Source organism: Spermophilus citellus (assembly GCF_964194105.1).
Source record: "Spermophilus citellus genome assembly, chromosome: 16".
NCBI classification, from domain to species: domain Eukaryota; kingdom Metazoa; phylum Chordata; class Mammalia; order Rodentia; family Sciuridae; genus Spermophilus; species Spermophilus citellus.
In genome coordinates, this window is record NC_138196.1 from 61417342 (window position 1) to 61436529 (window position 19188).

At 33.4% G+C, this 19188-nt stretch overlaps 1 protein-coding gene across 7 annotated transcripts in view; it reads right to left on the reverse strand.

Annotated features, from left to right (window-relative positions):
- Positions 1–1922: 1922 nt before the first annotated feature.
- Positions 1923–19188, reverse strand: part of CEP44 (centrosomal protein 44) — a 36548-nt gene continuing 19282 nt past the window's right edge. For 4 of the 7 annotated variants that reach the window (XM_081269217.1, XM_081269220.1, XM_081269219.1 and 1 more), the window contains 6 exons: positions 17591–17761; positions 16184–16390; positions 15427–15499; positions 3138–3259; positions 2848–2885; positions 1923–2133 (listed from right to left, as the gene is read on the reverse strand). In XM_081269217.1, the coding sequence (XP_081125343.1) occupies positions 2091–2133; positions 2848–2885; positions 3138–3259; positions 15427–15499; positions 16184–16390; positions 17591–17761 (654 nt within the window). In that variant the 3' untranslated portion in view covers positions 1923–2090. The remainder of the gene's footprint in view (positions 2134–2847; positions 2886–3137; positions 3260–15426; positions 15500–16183; positions 16391–17590; positions 17762–19188) is intronic. The other 3 variants (XR_014019129.1, XM_081269221.1, XM_081269222.1) reach the window with 3 other exon arrangements.

Consider the following 19188-nt stretch of genomic DNA (forward strand, 5'->3'; position numbering starts at 1 on the left):
ACAGTGAAGTAAAACAAACATGATAGAACTACTTTTTCCTAACATAATATACCTTAACTTTGCCTAGAATTTTCATATAGTTGGCATTAATTATTTTCAACACTTTCTTACTAGTACTTTACACAATATGCATTCTTCGTGGTATTATATATTGTCTCTACCCAGACTATTTGGACTGTACAGTGTAAACAGGGCAGCACACGCCACTGACACCTTTGTTGGTAGTCTAAAACTTACAGTTAACTAAGGGTCAATTATGTAACCCCAGATAATCTCTCCAGGACTTCCCTACCTCAGCTTCTCAAACTCCCCAAAGGGGCTGGTTTATTGTTATAAACCACTTACCAAATTACCTATAGAAAAATGTTTCTACTATTTCTAAAAGAGTTAGAATAAGAAATAATTTGACAATCCTCTTCAGTAACTTAGCTTAAATCAAACTTGCTTTATTTTTGTAAATTTATGTGTTCAAAATAGTATAGACTCTTTGTAAGTGTAAACATATATAGTTATATGAGTTGTTTTGTTTGTTCCTGGCTAAGCTGGATTCCAAATTTGGATTCCAAATTTCTACTTGGTAACATAAATAAAAAATGTCTTATCACATTTTCAATAGACACATATTTTCTAATATTAGAAATAAATTAGATTAAAATATTTTAAAACATCTAAATTTTGTTTACATTTATACTATATAAAGAAAAAAGGAGGATTACAGAAAGAGAAAAAGGAACTTACCTTTTCTTCTGTCTTTTACAAGAAAACTTCAAAAATGTTTATTTTTAAAATTGGAATTCAGTTTTTTCAAAAGGAAAAATAAGATTCCATTTTATGGGAAATCACGTTTCAAGAAAAGGTAAAATATTAGCGTATCAACCACAAGGTGGTGCTATAATTCCACACTAGAACTGATAGAAGCTGATGTATTGTTCTTTCAAAACTGTGGAGTTTTATAAATGCTCTCCTGTAATTGATAAAATAAAGCTAACAGGATTCATTAATTTTGGATGTACTATTAAAACTTTGCTAAATTCAAGGTTATATTCTTTAATAGGCTAACATAAAAAGCTAATAGTTTTAAAAGTCTAGTGACAACATTTGTTGGGATATTAAAAATACTTTTTCAAAAAAGTTATCTGTTCACCAGTGAAAATCAAATTAGATATATGTATTGAAAACAGATGAGTAGGATGCAATCAGATGTTCTATATGATAAAAAAGAAAAAAAAACCTTTTTATCCTTCAAGTTTCCTGAGTATTGCCTAGGATTATTAGTATATTTTTATTTACAAAGTTTAGAAGTATACTATGTAATAATTTCTAAAATGAATTTCATTTTCTCTTGATTTAACTTCATCTAAGGCTTTTACTATTCGAAAATATTTACAACTTCCATCAAGAGAAAAAAAAACTTCACTGTGCATCTTCTGACAGCCACCATCTGCATCTGTGCTGCTGGTCTTAAAATGTTATATACCGGGGAACTTAAATACTCAACACATCTCTCAAAGTGATCTTTCAGAACCTTTTCAATACAAAAATAGAATCATACCCTGATTCTCAGTGTTAATTGGGAAGGTATTGCTGCTTTTTGACTAAGCATAAAATAGCTGTATTTTTTAGCTTTAATTTTCAATGAGCATTTTTAACTTTTCACTACCGCTTATTCGTTAGCACAGATGGCAAGATGGTATGTACGAGAGCCTCTTGGGTACAATATGCAAGTCCTAGCTGGAATGTTTCCAACAGGATGTAAACTATGGTCCTCAAGTCTGTACTTTAAAAAACATATTACTTAGCACATTGCCAACAAATGTCAACACAAAAATACAGTGCTTGCTGTAATAACTTCACTCTGTAAAGGTAATGTACTGAAACATAAGTTTTTCCTAAGAAAAGTGAAGGAGAGTAAAGCAGTATAATCAAAGCTCAAAAATAATATTTATTCAATAATGAATGAAAAACTCATATCAAATGGCATTCAAATTCTTAATAAAAATTGCAGTATATTAAAATTATATAGATTCTTAAAATATACAACATGTACAGTAGTCAAAGTTCTAGAGAGGTTCACGCAGGAAATTCTACAATTAGTGACTTGAGCATTTCAGTAACTCTGCTGTTTCTTCAAACCTGAAATAGAATAAACAAATGATATGTTACGTAAATAAATGATTCATAATGAAGAACAGGATTTAAATTGTTAAGAGTATGCTTTTGAGTCTAAAATAAATTTTAATATTTTCCCTACTTTTAGGCACAGTTGCTATTAATAAACTTAAGTATACCATAGGAGACAAAAAATAGTCAATTCTTGAAGCATGAGTTATTTTAACACTTCTCAGATTTCAAAATATTAAGTTTTTAATGTAGTAGGTTGCATAATATTGTTATAAAATTTCATTTTGTATTTCCTTTGAACTGGTCTTTAAAAAATACGAGGTGTAATGTCATTTGAGCTAAAGTACTGTCAATAGTATTACTTTATCAATAACTTACTGAAAAAGATGCTTTAAACCATTTATTTATATATTTTTAATATTTTGATAAGTCAGTTATCAAAAAAGATAACTCGATTAACTATCAACCCAAAATATCTTTGCACTCTTTAATCCACAGTTAATTCCATTAACAATGTTTTATACCACTTCTTGGAAACCAAAACAGTGACTCATCTCACAAACACATAATTGTAGGTGGATTTATTATCCACTGGAGTCTTGAAGGAAATTCCACACCTGATTGAGACCTTTAAGGTTTGAAACACATGCACATTCTATATATATTGTAATCCAATACAATTCCCTACAGAGAAATTAATTTCTGTTGCCCCTTTCTGTTACTTACATTTTTTTCATCCTTTCCAATTTCTGGATTGTTGTTTCCTTTAATTTAAAAAGCAACAAATTTAGGCAATTTCTCAAAGTAAATCATCCTCAAAGACGGACCATGAATATATAAAACACAGTCTGAAATATTGCATCGATTATTGTTACTTATCACAAAGAATTTTGATAGATTAAGATTTACATAGTTTTGCTTTTTCCTGATAATAGCATATACAACTAAAGTGAATGCTTGCTTATTTTCTTGACCTTAGAAAGGAGATCATCTGTACAGCTATCAGTTTTTCTTACCTCTGAAGTCTCTTTCAAACCACTGTAAATAACAGTTGAAGCTCTGGGAGTTGAATCTGTTTCTGTACTATAACCAGAGGACAGAGGAATATTTGCTGATGCTTCCACTTCGCTTTTTCTATCTGAGAAGAAATAAGTTTTATGTCACCTTCTCCTTTCACAATAGCATCCATGTCCATAAACTTTAATTACAGATGGAAGAAAAATAAACATTATCATAAAATGGCTACTGGTATAGTATTCTTTCAAGAGAACTGCCTACATGTGAAGAATCTAAATGGTATAAAATGGCTACTAAAAATGGCAAAAGGCAGCTGGGCATAGTGTTACATGCCTATAATCCCAGTTATTCAGGAAGACTATGCAGGAGAATTTCCAGTGTGAGGCCAGCATAGGCAATACAGCAGACTGTCTAAAAAGAAATTGCAACAGATAATATTATCTTTATCATGACACAATCAGTGTGAATAAATAGGTAAGTTCATAATTTATTTTTAAGACACTGACGCATACATATTCTTTTCTTAAAATGGTAGTATTTATAGTAAATAACAAATGCTCAGGAATTTGTCATGATGCTTTTATCATGAATTTGTTTAGTAAATATTTTACAATATTGTTCTGTGGCAAACAGAAACTTCTACTACTACTAAAACTTGACAATATATACCTTTAAAGAATCAAGAAACATCCTTATCCCAAGTTGATACACATGACAAAAACAATGTGCAAAATTCATGATCCAGTTTTTCTTTAAATAAAAACTTTTAACATTTCGGATATCCTGATATCATTAATTTGACAAAATGATGGCAAATTTTTCCTACAATTCAATCAATTATGGACCATTAGAGATAGTACATGCCCCACCAAGTCAATCCTATAGTCATACCCCATTATGTCAGAGTAATTCTGATTGCAAAGATAAGGGAAACAACAACAAAACAGGCGTCCATTTGAACTGATTTAAATAAGATAGTTTTATCGTAAGCCTTTATTGACAACCTCAGTTCGGGAACAAAATATTAATAGAGGAGGACTGAAACAACTATAAGACTTCAATTTTTATCTCAAATGGAATCTCCGTCTCTTTTGCCTACTTCTTTTGTCACTTGCTCCCTTTCTCTGCTTTTGTCTATAGAGTGGCTTTCACTGTTCAATCATCAGCATGAATTTGAATAAAATGGCCATCCTAGCCCAGGCCCAACATTATTTGGTAATGAGTAACATGAAGTTATTCTTGAGGTCTTAATTCCAAATTCTAAGAGAGAGAATAGAATTTGTCTCAACACCCTTTGGATTGGTATTCGCTGGGTTATTTGTCTACTATTGATCCAATTAGCTGAGCCTGAGGGTCCAGAGCATATGGTACAACTTTGAAGACTAGAGAGATCCATATTTTTTACCAGGAACTTTGAGCAATAAGTAATTTTAAGGAATAATCTAAAACTAAGCAGGCATTGTATCTACTATGCCCTAAATCTTCTATTATTTTCTATGGGTAGAGATAAGTATACTCTGACAGTACTGATGTTATTCCCCAAAGAGGAAGGATTCCTAGGAAGAGGATACAGGACTGGGAAGATGGAGATATCAGGGAGTAAAGGAATGGCTTTTCTGCCCCTGCATTTTGGGGCCTAAAGGTATCTAGCCTTGTTCAAGGGTGTGTTTTGTGATGGAAGGAAATTGGTTTTATGCAGGCTGGGAGGCTATTCAGACAGATCTCCCCATGGGGATTACAAAGGGTATACAGTGCAGCATACAAACACCAGGCACATTTCATAGTCAGATGAGTTAAGTGAATATTACTTTCAGTAACAATTTTTCTTATTGCTTTCTTGAACCTTTAGTAAAGTCTTGTTTAAACATAATTGTTTCTTAGCCATGTTGTAGGAAATTGAGAAAAGAATTCAGTTCAGATTGCAAAAGAAAATGGAGAGCAGTGACCCATGACACCAGGTCCCAGAAGTCAGTCATTAAGAGCATTTTAGTAGTGACTGCTAAGAGATCCCTCTGAAGAAAAGGAAATCTAAGGTACAGGACACTAGATCTTCTAGACAGTTCTCCTTACATGACCACTAATCTTTGACTGTCAAATTTGGAGTATTATTACCTTTTACTAGTAAGGGAACTAGCTGCATCCTTTACTATTTAATAATTTGTCAGCAAATCAAGGACCTATGTGCATATCCAACCAGTTTCTGAATCTTAAGTATTCTATACATATTATATTCAAAAGTGAACTCATTATTTTTCCCAAATCTTCTCTTCTTCCTGAATTCCCTATTTTACTAAAGAGTACCAACTATCTACTCAATCACATGAGTCAAATATGAGTAAGCAGTCAGTCTTAACTTTTCCTCTCTCCTCCACTCCTTCTTCAATCAGTGAATGAAGTAATATCTTGATAAATAAAGTCTTTCTGATTTGAACATCAAATTATTTCCAAAACGTATTCCCTGCTCTTTATCTTCATGATTGTTGCCTTAGTTCAGACATCTGTTATTCTTCTAAAACAATGACCAATGAACTATTCTTAAACTACTGTCCTTGTTCGTCTTATATTCTACTAATCAATCATTAAACTACTGTTATGACACAAATTGAGGATATTAACCTTGCCCACATGTACCCATCCTTCTAGTCATACCAGAACAAACCATACCCTTTTGTGGTGTCATACTTTTAATAATATGTTTTACTTCTATGGGGGAAAGGCCCAAACAAAGCAAACAAGACAAAAACAAGACAATCAGCCCTGACACTGGGGTAGCCTAAATGGCAATTAACACCTAAATTATTGTAGTCCCCATAAATAATATGAACACATTACAATTTCTTTAAAAGCAATATCACATAAAGTCATGAAATAGAAAAACCAAAATCAACATAAAACCACTGTCATTTCTGAGGAGACAAAAGCATTATGTAACCACAAAAATGACTAGATATAGCCCTTTCTCCACTAACATGAGTACTTCTTTTCCATTGAAAATTTCAGCTCAATTTCATTCTTATCATCAAATTGCCCCTGCTTCCTGACAACATTCAAATCAGAAGAGCCCTCACTTTCTTAAATCCTCTAAATAAATAAATTAATTAAATGACCCAAGCAAAACTCAATCCTTAAAAGGTTCTACTACTTTATTTTTACTGAGCTGCCTTACAGTTTTCCACGAATACTACACTTTTGATAAAGGGAAACAAATCTGGAACCTCATGGAAATCCTTCCTGATGGAATAATGATTCTGTGACTAGACTGGTAAATTACTGCTTTCTGCATGCAAATGAAATCAAACCTTATGTTTTCAAGCATCATGTAAGGAAAAAGGTGTTAAGGCTTTATAAACTGGACTCTTTAATTTATCTAGATTATAAACTATTAAACATGTATTTGCCTCATTCATAACCTAACATTCATTTCAGACAGTGTTCTGATATAGGCTTAGAGTATATTCTGTAATAATAATGTTATTAAAAAACAGTAAGCTGGGGCTGGGGCTCAGTGGTTAAGCACTTGCCTAGCACGTGTGAGGTATTGGGTTCAATTCTAAGCACATAAATTAATAAAATAAAGGTATTGTGTCCATCTACAACTAAAACAATATATTTTAAAAAACCAGTAAGGTTCAATATGCAAATCAAACTTTAAAAAGTAATATTTTGCAAAGAGTACATTCAATATTCTTTTGATGCAGAAATATTTGAGCTTCACGAGATGTTATAGATATACTTTCTGTCTGCTAGAAAGACATATCAGAAGATAATTTTTGTTTTCACTACTCTTAGAGTAGTGCTATGATATTTGATGAATAAATGCATGAATAAACGAAAAAAAATCAATATTTTACCAAATCTGAAAATTGCAGTCTATAATAAATTTAGCACCTAAAATAATATGTCAAATAATTATATTTAATAACTTAATCACTAAAATAGTTCTCTGTGTGATGATGAAATTGGCATGTTTTTTCTCCAGAGAAACATGGTGGTGGGAAGGGAGTGAGCCGCCCCGTGCCCTGCACTGACATGCCGGCAGATCTCACCTAGTCGGAATACTCCATCTCTGAGAGTGTTAGAGGACCCCTATTCAGCTGCTCTCCACAGAAATCCCCAGCATTGTGACCCCACAAGGGTCTCCAGGCCTCAACGTTGGAATAGGACACCTGGTCTTAGAGCAGGACCCAAAGCCTGAAGTTCCAGCCCACTGAAGACTTGATGAGAGCCTTAGCAGAATCACCTATCAACACATCTGCAGATGGCCAAGACTTCATGCAGCTCCCACACATGTCACTCAGCTGCTACCTACCCTCAGCTCAACACCATTGCCCGGCTCCCCAGGCACCCCAAGGTCCCCCCACGTCACCAGACACCCCGTCACTGAAAGCACACCACTGCCATATTGACTCAACATTCTCACCAAATTAGCTGGGAGCAGTTCCCAGATCAGATATCGAATGGCCAGGTACCAGGTTTCCAACCTTCCCCCTTCCCCCTTCCCCAGCGGCAGTAACCCAACACAATAGCTGCCTAACACAGGTGTGCAGTGCGATCAGGGAGCCGCCCACAGGAGTCCCCAGGGTCAGAGTTTCCTCAGTTGAGAACTGCTAGGGGAGAGGGAGACAGGGCTAAAGTCTGGAGCCTAACAAGAGACCAGGAACTGGGAAATCTCCAGGCAAGAGAGGGAGATAGTACCAGGCGCTCAAGTCATACAAGCAGTCCCAGAAAGAGACCCGTGAGGTGCAGTCTTTCTGCAGGGACTAGAGGGTGCCACTCCCCACATCCAGTTGCCCTGTGCCAGGACCAGTCTTCCCACCCTGGTTACCTCCACCATCCAGAGGGCAGAGACACCAGGTTACAACAGTCTTCCCCTCCTATGAGAAGAGAAGCAGGAAAGATGCAGATCTCTAAAGCTAGCTACAACCCTAATTTCTTCCTTTGAGTTGTTTGTTTGTTTGTTTTTTTCTTTTCTACCTCTCTATCCTCCGGCCCTCATATCCCCAACATATGTGAAACCAAGAACTTTGCATAAAATAGAACTTTGAGGAGTGAGTCATCTGAATAATATAATATAGAGGTGTTGTATATGCCCTTTTTTTCTTTTCCTTTTTATTCTTTCCCCCTCCAAATTTTAGTGTTTTAACATCTGTATTTTTCTAAATACATATGTGTGTTTTATATACTCTATTGTCATCCCACATATTTGCCTACCCTAAATTACTTCCTGTCTTTTCTCTTGCTACTACTAACTCTCTTCACTAGATTTCTCCTTCATAATTCCTAAGATATTTTAACTCTATATCCTCACATCCTACCTCCACAGCATATCATCATAACCTGACCCCCAGTTTATTGTCCACCATCAGAAGCTATAAACCTTTTTACAAACCTATTGGTTATATTTTAGATAATAAATGAATCCAACATTTCTGTACAGCGAGACTAAACTGTAAACGTCTTAATAACAACAAATTGTTCATAGGTGGTATATTGTTGATATTGGGATCTGTTAATATTGTCCTTCCCCACAAAGGAGAGGTCTTGGAACCCTACAAGAGCACTACAAACCTATAGGATAAACACAATAAGAATCTAGACCCACAGAGCTGCAAAGGAAAACACATGAGAAACATGAAAAGACAAGGGAAGAAAGTGCCCCAAACAAATGAAGACACCACTTCAATAGAATCATTGGTAGTCACAGCAGAAGAAATGACATAGAAGGAGTATAGGATGTACATGGTTAAAATGTTCTGTGAACTCAAGGAAAATATAAGAGAGCTAATATAGGCAGTAAAAGATCACTTCAACAAGGAGATACATAAACAAATACGGGATGCAAAAGATCACCTCAACAGGGAGATAGAGGTTCTAAAAAAAAAAAAAAAAAAAAAAAAAAAAAAAAAACCAAACAGAAATCCTTGAAATGAAAGAAATAATAAACCAAATTAAAAGCTCAAATGAAAGCATCATCAACAGAGCAGACCACTTGGAAGACAAGAAATCAGACAAATATATAATCTTGAAAACAGCATAGACCACATAGTGATAATGGTAAGAAACCAAGAGCAGAACATTCAAGAAATATGAGATAGCATAAAAAGACCAAATTTAAGAGTTATAGCGATAGAGGAAGGCATAGAGGTCCAAACCAAAGGAATGAACAATCTATATTCAATGAAATAATATCAGAAAACTTTTCAAACATGAAGAATGAATTGGAAATCCAAATTCAAAAAACCTACAGGACGCCAAATGTACAAAATCACAACAGATCCACACGGAGGCACATTATAATGAAAATGCCCAATATAGAGAATAAGGAGAGAATTTTAAAAGCCATAAGAGAAAGGAATCAGGTTACATATAGAGAAAACCAATTAAGGTAACAGCAGATTTTTCAACACAGACCCTGAAATCTGTAAGACCCTGGAACAACATATATCAATCTCTGAAAGAAAACGGGTGCCAACCAAGAATCTTGTATCCAGCAAAATTAAGTTTTGGATTTGAAGATGAAAAAACCTTCCACGTTAAACAAAAGTTAAAAGAATTTATAGCTAGAAAACCAACACTATAAAACATCCTTGGAAAAATATTCCATGAAGAGGAAACAAAAAACAACAATGAAAATCAGCAGAGGGAGGTAGTAGCCTAAAGGAAAAACTAATCAAAGAAGAAAATCAAGTCAAGTTAAATAACAAAAATAAACAAATATGGCTGGTAATACAAACCATGTCTCAATAGTAACACTGAATGTTAATGCTTAAACTCACCAATCAAAAAACATAGGCTAGGGCTGGGGATATGGCTCAAGCGGTAGCGTGCTTGCCTGGCATGTGTGCGGCCCGGGTTCGATCCTCAGCACCACATACAAACAAAGATGTTGTGTCTGCCGAAAACTAAAAAATAAATAGTAAAAAAAAAAAAACCATAGGCTAGCAGATTGGATTAAAAAATAAAAAAGACCCAACAATATGCTGCCTCCAGGAGACTCATCTGATAGGAAAAGACACACACAGACTGAAGGTGAAAGGTTGGGAAAAATCACACCACTCACATGGACTACGGAAGCAAGCAGGGGTTTCCATACTCATATCAAATAAAGTGGACTTGAAGCCAAAGTTAATCAAAAGGGATAAAGATGGACATTACATACTGCTCAAGGGAATCATACACCAACAAGACATAACAATCACAAATATATATGCCCCAAACAATGGTGCAGCTATATTCATCAAACAAATTCTTCTCAAGTTCAAGAGTCAAATTGATCACAACACAATAATCTTTAACACACCTCTCTCACCACTGGATAGATCTTCCAAACAAAAGTTGAATAAAGAAACTATAGAACTCAATAATACAATCAGTAACTTAAGACTTAACTGACATATACAGAATATTTCAATCTGCATCAAGCAGATACACTTTCTTCTCAGCAGCACATGGATCCTTCTCTAAAACAGACAATATACTATGCCACAAAGAAACTCTTAGCAAATACAAAAAAGTAGATATACTACCAAGCATTTTATCAGATCATAATGGAATGAAATGGGAAATCAATGATGAAATAAAAAATAGAAATTACTCCAACACCTGGACACTAAACAATATGCTACTGAATGAACAATGCATTGCAAAAGACATCAAAGAGGAGATTAAAAAATTCTTAAAGGTAAATGAGAACATAGGTACAACACATCGAAATCTCTGGGACACCATAAAAGCAGTTCTAAGACGAACGTTCATTGCATGGAGTTCATTCCTTAAAAGAAGAAAAAGTCAACAAATAAATGACCCTACTTTACATCTCAAAGCCCTAGAAAAAGAAGAACAGATCAAAAGCAGTAGAAGGCAAGAAATAATTAAAATTAGAGCTGAAATCAATGAAATCGAAACAAAAGAAACAACTGAAAACTTGACAAAACAAAAAGTTGGTTCTTTGAAAAAATAAATAAAATTGACAGACCCTCAGTTATGCTAACAAAGAAAAGGAGAGAGAGAGAACTCAAATTACCAGCATACATGATGAAAAAGGTAATATCATAACAAACACTATAGAAATACACAGGGTAAATAAAAATTATTTTGAAAACTTATATTCCAACAAAACAGAAGATATTGAGGGCATCAACAAATTTCTTATGTCATACGATTTGCCCAGATTGAATCAGGAAGATGTACACAATTTAAACAGACCAATATCAAGTAATGAAATAGCAGATGCCATCAAAAGTCTACCAACCAAGAAAAGCCCAAGAGTAGATGGATACACAGCCGAGTTCTACAAGACCTTTAAAGAAGTACTAATACTAATACTCTTCAATTTATTTCAGGGAATAGAAAAAGAGGTAACACTTCCAAACTCACTCTATGAGGCCTATATCACCCTTATACCAAAACCAGGCAAAGACATCAAAGAAAGAAAACTTTAGACCAATATCTCTAATGCACATAGATGCAAAAATTCTCAATAAAATTCTGGCAAATCGAATACAAAAACATAACAAAAATATCATGCACCATGATCAAATGGGATTCATCCCAGGGATACAAGGTTGGTTCAACATAAGGAAATCAATAAATGTAATTCATCACATCAACAGACTCAAAGATAAGAATCATATGATCATCTCAATAGATGCAGAAAAAGCATTTGACAAAATATGGCACCCCTTCATGTTCAAAACACTAGAAAAACTAGGAATAACAGGAACATATCTCAACATCGTAAAGGCTGTCTAAACTAAGCCCCTGGCCAACGTCATTCTAAATGGAGAAAAATTGAAAGCATTCCCTCTAAAAACTGGAACAAGACAGGGATGCCCTCTTTCACCACTCCTATTTAACATAGTCCTTGAAACACTGGCCAGAGCAATTAGACAGACAAAAGAAATTAAAAGGATATGTATAGGAAAAGAAAAACTTAAACTAGTACTATTTGCTGACAATATGATTCTATACCTAGAAGACCCAAAAAGCTCCACCAGAAAACTTCTAGAACTAGTAAATGAATTCAGCAAAGTAGAAGGTTATAAAATCAACATCCATAAATCAAAGGCATTTCTGTATATCAGTGACAAATCCTCTGAGAGGGAAATGAGGAAAACTACCCCATTTACAATAGCCTTAAAAACAAAACTTGAGAATCAACTTAATGAAAGAGGTGAAAGATCTATACAATGAAAACTACAGAACCCTAAAGAGAGAAATCAAAGAAAACCTTAGAAGATGGAAAGATCTACCTTGCTCTTAGATAGGCAGAATTAATATTATCAAAATGACCATACTACCAAAAGTACCTCACAGATTTAATGTGATTCCGATCAAAATCCCAATGGCATTCCTCAGAGAAATAGAAAAAGCAATCGTAAAATTCATCTGGAAAAATAAGAGACCCAGAATAGCTAAAGGAATCCTAAGCAGGAAGAGTGAAGCAGGTGGCATCACTATACCAGATCTTAAACTATACTACAAAGCAATAGTAACAAAAACAACATGGTATTGGCACCAAAATAGACTGGTAGACCAATGGTACAGAATAGAGGACAGAGAGACTAACCCACAAAATTACAATTATCTTATATTGGACAAAGGCGCCAAAAACATGCATTGGAGAAAAGATAGCCTCTTCAACAAATGGTGCTGGGAAAATTGGAACTCCATATGCAACAAAATGAAATTAAACCCCTATCTCTCACCATACACAAAACTCAACTCAAAGTGGATCAAGGACGTAGGGATTATACCAGAGACTCTCCGTCTAACAGAAGAAAAAGTAGGCCCTAATCTTCATCATGTGGGAGTAGGCCCCAACTTCCTTACTAAGACTCCTATAGTGCAAGAATTAAAAGCAAGAATCAATAAATGGGATGGACTCAAACTAAAATGTTTCTTCTCAGCAAAAGAAACAATCTGTGAGGTAAATAGAGAGCCTACATCCTGGGAGCAAATTTTTACCCCTCACACATCAGACAGAGCACTAATCTCTAAGGTATATAAAGAACTCAAAAAGCTAAACACCATAAAAACAAATAATCCAATCAATAAATTGGCTTATGACATGAACAGACACTTCTCAGAAGAGGATATCCAATCAATCAATAAATATATTTAAAAAATGTTCATCATCGCTAGCAATTAGAGAAATGCACATCAAAACTACTTTAAGAAATCATCTCACTCCAGTCAGAATCGCAGCTATTATCAAGACAAACAACAATAAGTGTTGGCGAGGGCTGGGGATGTGGCTCAAGTGGTAGCGCGCTCGCCTGGCATGTATGCGGCCCGGGTTCGATCCTCAGCACCACATACAAACAAAGATGTTGTGTCCGCCAAAAACTAAAAAATAAATATTAAAATTCTCTCTCTCTCTCTCTCTCTCTCTCTCTCTCTCTCTGTCTCTCCTTCTCTCTCTGTCTCTCCTTCTCCCTCTCTCTCTCTCTCTCACTCTCTCTTTAAAAAAAAAATAAATAAGTGTTGGCGAGGATGTGGGGAAAAAGGCACACTCATACATTGCTGGTGGGACTGCAAATTAGTGCAGCCAATATGGAAAGCAGTATGGAGATTCCTTGGAAAACTTGAAATAGAACCACCATTTGACCCAGCTATCCCTCTCCTGGGTCTATACCCAAAGGACTTAAAAACAGTATTCTACAGGGATACAGTCACATCAATGTTTATAGCAGCACAATTCACAATAGCTGAACTGTACAACCAACCTAAATGCCCTTCAGTAGATGAATGGATTAAAAAATGTGGCATATATACACAATGAAATATTACTCAGCAAAAAAAGAATAAAATCATGGCATTTGCAGGTAAATGGATAGTGTTGGAGAAGATAATGCTAAGTGAAGTTAGCCAATCCCAAAAAAACAAATGGCGAATGTCTTCTCTGATATAAGGTGACTGACTCATAGTGGGGTAGGGAGAGAGAGCATGGGAGGAATAGACAAACTCTAGATAGGGCAGAGGGGTGGGAGGGGAAGGCAGGGGGCAGGGGGTTAGCAATAATGGTGGAATGTGATGGACATAATTATCCAAAGTACATGTATGAAGACATGAATTGGTGTGAACATACTTTATATACAGAGATATGAAAAATTGTGTTCTGTATGTGTAATAAGAAGTGTGATGCATTCCACTGTCATGTATTTAAAAAATAAAAGCAATTAAAAAAAAGAAAAAGAAATTGGCACGTGTACTAATTAAGTAGTGGTTAAGAGAAAAGAAATGATTGCATGCATTCAAATTTGTCTATCATTCGATAACTGTGTGACCCTTGGTTACTCAATCTCACTGTACCTCAGTTTCTTAATCTATAAAATATCGGTAATAATAGTATTTATCTTGGGTAGTTATTTTGAGAATTAAATCAGTTAATATAATAGGTAGAATTGTGCCAGGCACACAGTTACCACTGTAATGTACTGTTGTTATTATTATATATATAATAGCTAAAGATTATACTATATACTAAACTTTATACTATATACTAAACTATATACTATATACTAAACTTTACATATATTAAAATTTAACTACACAATGAATTCTCAATTGTACGAAGTATTTCTCCTACAAATACAATTTAATCATAGACACAAAATAAAAACATGTCTTTCAAGAACAATGGAAGAATCAAAAGAATAAAACTGTTGTTGATGCAATGTAAAACTAATTAAAACACATTTTTAAACATTTAAAAAGAGCAAAAAAAAAAGCTGTTGCTGAAAAACAGAAATCTTTATCCAAGCTGCTTCATGCAGCTCAGTCACCCTGATAATATCTTTGTGAAGGCAAGAGACATGGGAAAGATCTGTCACTGCTGTCACTAATTTTAGATCTTTCTTCTTTTACTGCTATCAGTGAACTATTCAAATGCAAAAAGTTTTCAATACTTCACAGATTATTGACAAATGTTTTCTTCTTTTACATATATTATTTGCATTCAAGAATGCTACAAAAGTTTAAAAATTAAAAACGCTAAAGGTCGATTTTGTTAATCTAGAGTGACAAAAAGAGCAAGATGTCTCCAAGGTTTGCAACTATGTACACTGGAATTTATTCACCCAACTATGTTGCATGAGATATGTAAACTGGCTTCTCAAGCAATCCTTAGTTTCAGTAGTTTTTAGGTTCATTATTTTCTTCTGGAAGCTTTGTGTTTTCTTTAAAAAACAAGGCTTGAGAATACTCAAATTACCAAGTACCTATAAAAATTATTTTTCTGAAAATCCCTTGTTATACCACCAATAATAATACTATTTAGGGACTTACCAAGAGTCTGAAGATCTACATCACTACCAGAAGCACATTCTTCACTCACTACATTTAAGTCTATATATTCATTCTGCAAAGTATAGTTATAAACATTTAGAATAAAATGAAAAGAAAAATGTTTTCATTTTATATTCTTACTGCCATATATAAAATATTAAGAGAACAATGTTAAATAATTTAAATTATTTTATTTTCAAAGCAATATGTAAGTATTTGTAGGCATTAGAAGTATCTTTCAAATGTAGAAGCAAATTTAAGCTTCTTGAATCTACCAACTTTATTTTCTATGAAGAAAAAACGAAACAGAATTGAATTCTAAATAATAGAAACAAATTTCTCAGTTCCAATACAACAATGGTAAGTTCAGTTGTTATTTCTATGAAATTCACAATAGAAGTTATTAAGTAAAAAAAGAGTTGATTTTTCATCTTCTTCAAATATTGTACTATTAAGAGATTAATTTCAAACTTTTTATAAACAAAATCAAACATATTCTTACCTCATTTTAAGTAATTTAAGTATTTTTAACAACTTAGAGCTCAATTTACAGGTTTTCCAGATTATCCTACTTGATAAAGAGAAAAATAATAGCCACAGATAAAACAGGCTATATTTAGACAGAACTTCATTCTAAGTAAACATTTTCTCATTACCTAAATACTCTCATATTTAAATTTCCAATAGAAAACACACCTAACAATAAAAAAATGCTTTATTATATCTGAGATATTCTAGACATGCTAAGGAAAAATACCTTTTTGGACAAAAGCAATTCTGTTTCAAGAAGAGTGACACGACTCAGAAGATTAGTCCAGGTCGTTTCATCTACCATCACTTTTCCTTTCATTGCTTCTTCCAAACAGTCTAACCTTTTCTCTATGGAAGGCAACTTATTAAGCTTTTCTTGGCATTCAGCAAGCATGGTCTGTAGTGCAGTAATCTCGAGGTTAACTTTTACATCCTAAAATGATTAAAAAGATTAATTTATAAGTTGAAATTCCTTTAAAGTCAATGTATTCCCATTTTCACCATGTTATTCCAATAGTTAGGAGAGGCAGTACAGCAAGAGTCAAAAGAATTATCACTGGAAGGAGACTACTTGAACATTTAAGTTAGTTCATCTCAAATATGAGATCTCACGTTTCCATTCCCACCTAAAAAAATAGAGCAACAATAACTATTAACATGGTTCCTGTGAGTGAATCTACATAATGCCCTTAAATAATACAGATGGTACAATAAAATTTCCACTAACAATTTCTTTTAACAAAAAAAAAAAACTAAGAGGAAATGACCAAAAATGACATTAAGTGCATTGAGATTATTCACTGTGCCATATAACAGGAAGTAAGTCAAATGGCTATCTGGTATTTTTTATAAATGCCAATTATATATTAAGATGTACAGAAATCGTATGACATAGATGAAGGATTGAAACAGATATTTTAGCAAAAGCAGTAGAGATCATGTATATAACAGGGTCCACGGCAATAAAGGCTAATAGAAATGGTAATCTAATAGAAAAAAAAATAGCATGGATCCAGAGAGGAAAATGAAAAGACAATGAAGTGCCAAGCTTTTCCAATCACCAATATAGGAAAACAAGTAGTAGGCAAACTCCACTGTACAAAGTGTTATATTTTATCTCACTAGATTATAAATTTTTAAAATTTTTTTATTTGTTCTTTTTAGATGTACATGACAGTAGAGTATAATTTGACATACTATACATACACGGAGTATAAATTCCCATTCTTGTGGCTACACCAGATATGGAATTACACTAGTCATGTATTCATATATGAACATAGGAAACTTATGTCTCATTTATTCTACTGTCTTTCCTAGTCCCATCCCCACTCCATTCCCTTTATTCCCCTTTGTCCAATCCAATGAACTTCATTCTCCCCTTCCACCCCTGACACCATGTCTTCTTATTTTTTGCATTACTCAGAACATATGTCCAAATTCCTAAACACAACAACAAATAATATCAGTTTAATTATATTTAGTATGACTGATTACTACATAATGATAGCATGAGTAATATGCCATCATTAATAATTCAAAAGGCTAGAAATATGGCAAAGTTTAAATACTGAAACAGTCAAGGTTATCAAAAGAAATACTGGCATTTGATAAAGAAGTCTAACATTCTTACATTTTGCTCATCCTTGATTTCAGGCACGTTTTCTTCAGGAATGTTTATTTCAGAAGGCTTTAAGCTCAACATATCAAATGCTTCATCAGTATCTGCTACTGAACATGTTGTAGCTTCAGGAATGTCAACATTATCTTCATTATACAGGTGACGAATCACCACAGCTTTCTTCTGCATAAGAAAAATATGTAAGAAATACTTTAATGGTTGTACTCCCATAGTTATTTCAAACAACACATGGTCATTTTTCAAAAAGAATACCTGATCTTCCTTTCAAGATTTAAAAAATCTTAAATCACCATATATAATATAATGTAACAAAATACTATAAAATCTTATTGTTACAATATTTTATGTGTGATCATGAAACTGTGGTTCATATTTTTAAAAGCATTCTATTTGAAAACATTTCTATTTTAGAAAAAAATTGAAATATTTATCTAACAATCTTTAGATTTGTTTGAAAATGTCAGGAAGAGTTATTGCAATAAAGGTGAAACTAGATTAGCAAAGAATTGGTAAATTTTTGAAATGAGGTAATGGGTACTTTTACAAATGTTTAAAGTATTCCATAATATAAAATGTTATTTTAAAAGAGCTGTGATATTCAACACAGTAACCACCGTCTAATGTGGCTAGTCTAAATCAACATGTGCTAGAAGAACAGAAAACACAGGGTATTTCAGACTTATCACAAGAAAAGAAAAAAAATCGCTCAATTTTAAAACATTGATCACATGTTAAAATCATGTTTTTAATAGATAATTGTACTATTAAAACTAAAAAGTATAATTAACAAGTCACAATATATTACACCTTCAGGTAACAATCAAAACCTAATAATGGCAAAGGGAAAATTCTGACAAGAAGAACTAGGTCCAACAATGCATTTATATAGGGCTCTTTTGCCTACTTACTTTCCACAGTTTGCATATACACTATACAAACTTAACATATGTGACAAAGTCATGAATAGCATTCTTTATAAAGTGCTGTGAAGGAGATAATTTGCTTTAATACAGATTCATATTTTGCCCATAAACAAAGAAATGTACTTAAGATTCTAACTTTTCTAAATCTTAGAATTTTAATATTTATTCAAATTTCTGATGATTAATTATAAATTATGTCAGACTGAAGATCTGACATAAATCATTAAATTTTGATAGATAATGAAGAAAACTAAGACAATAAAAAACAAATCTGGTGTACTGAAATTTTACATTTTTCTTTGTTAGGATAATTTAGATTACCCTTCAACCTACACACTGAAATAAATTGAAAAGTACATTTAATTATATCAAATCATATTTAATATCAAAGTAATAAGTACTTATTAAATATGCCCAATACTGTGCTAAAACACAGTGAAGGTAAAAAAAAGTGATATAAATCCCTGTTTACTCATGTTCTAGTTAAGGAAGGATATATGATATAAATCATTTAACAGTCAGAAAATCATAAAAAACTAACAAGAGTTAGAAGACTTAGAGATGTGTATGGATGAGAACTATGGGCAGTTATTCAGAATCCACGCCTCTTAGAATTCCTTTACTGACATAGCATAAGAACCTATTCATCTGGCATACTATCCTTCA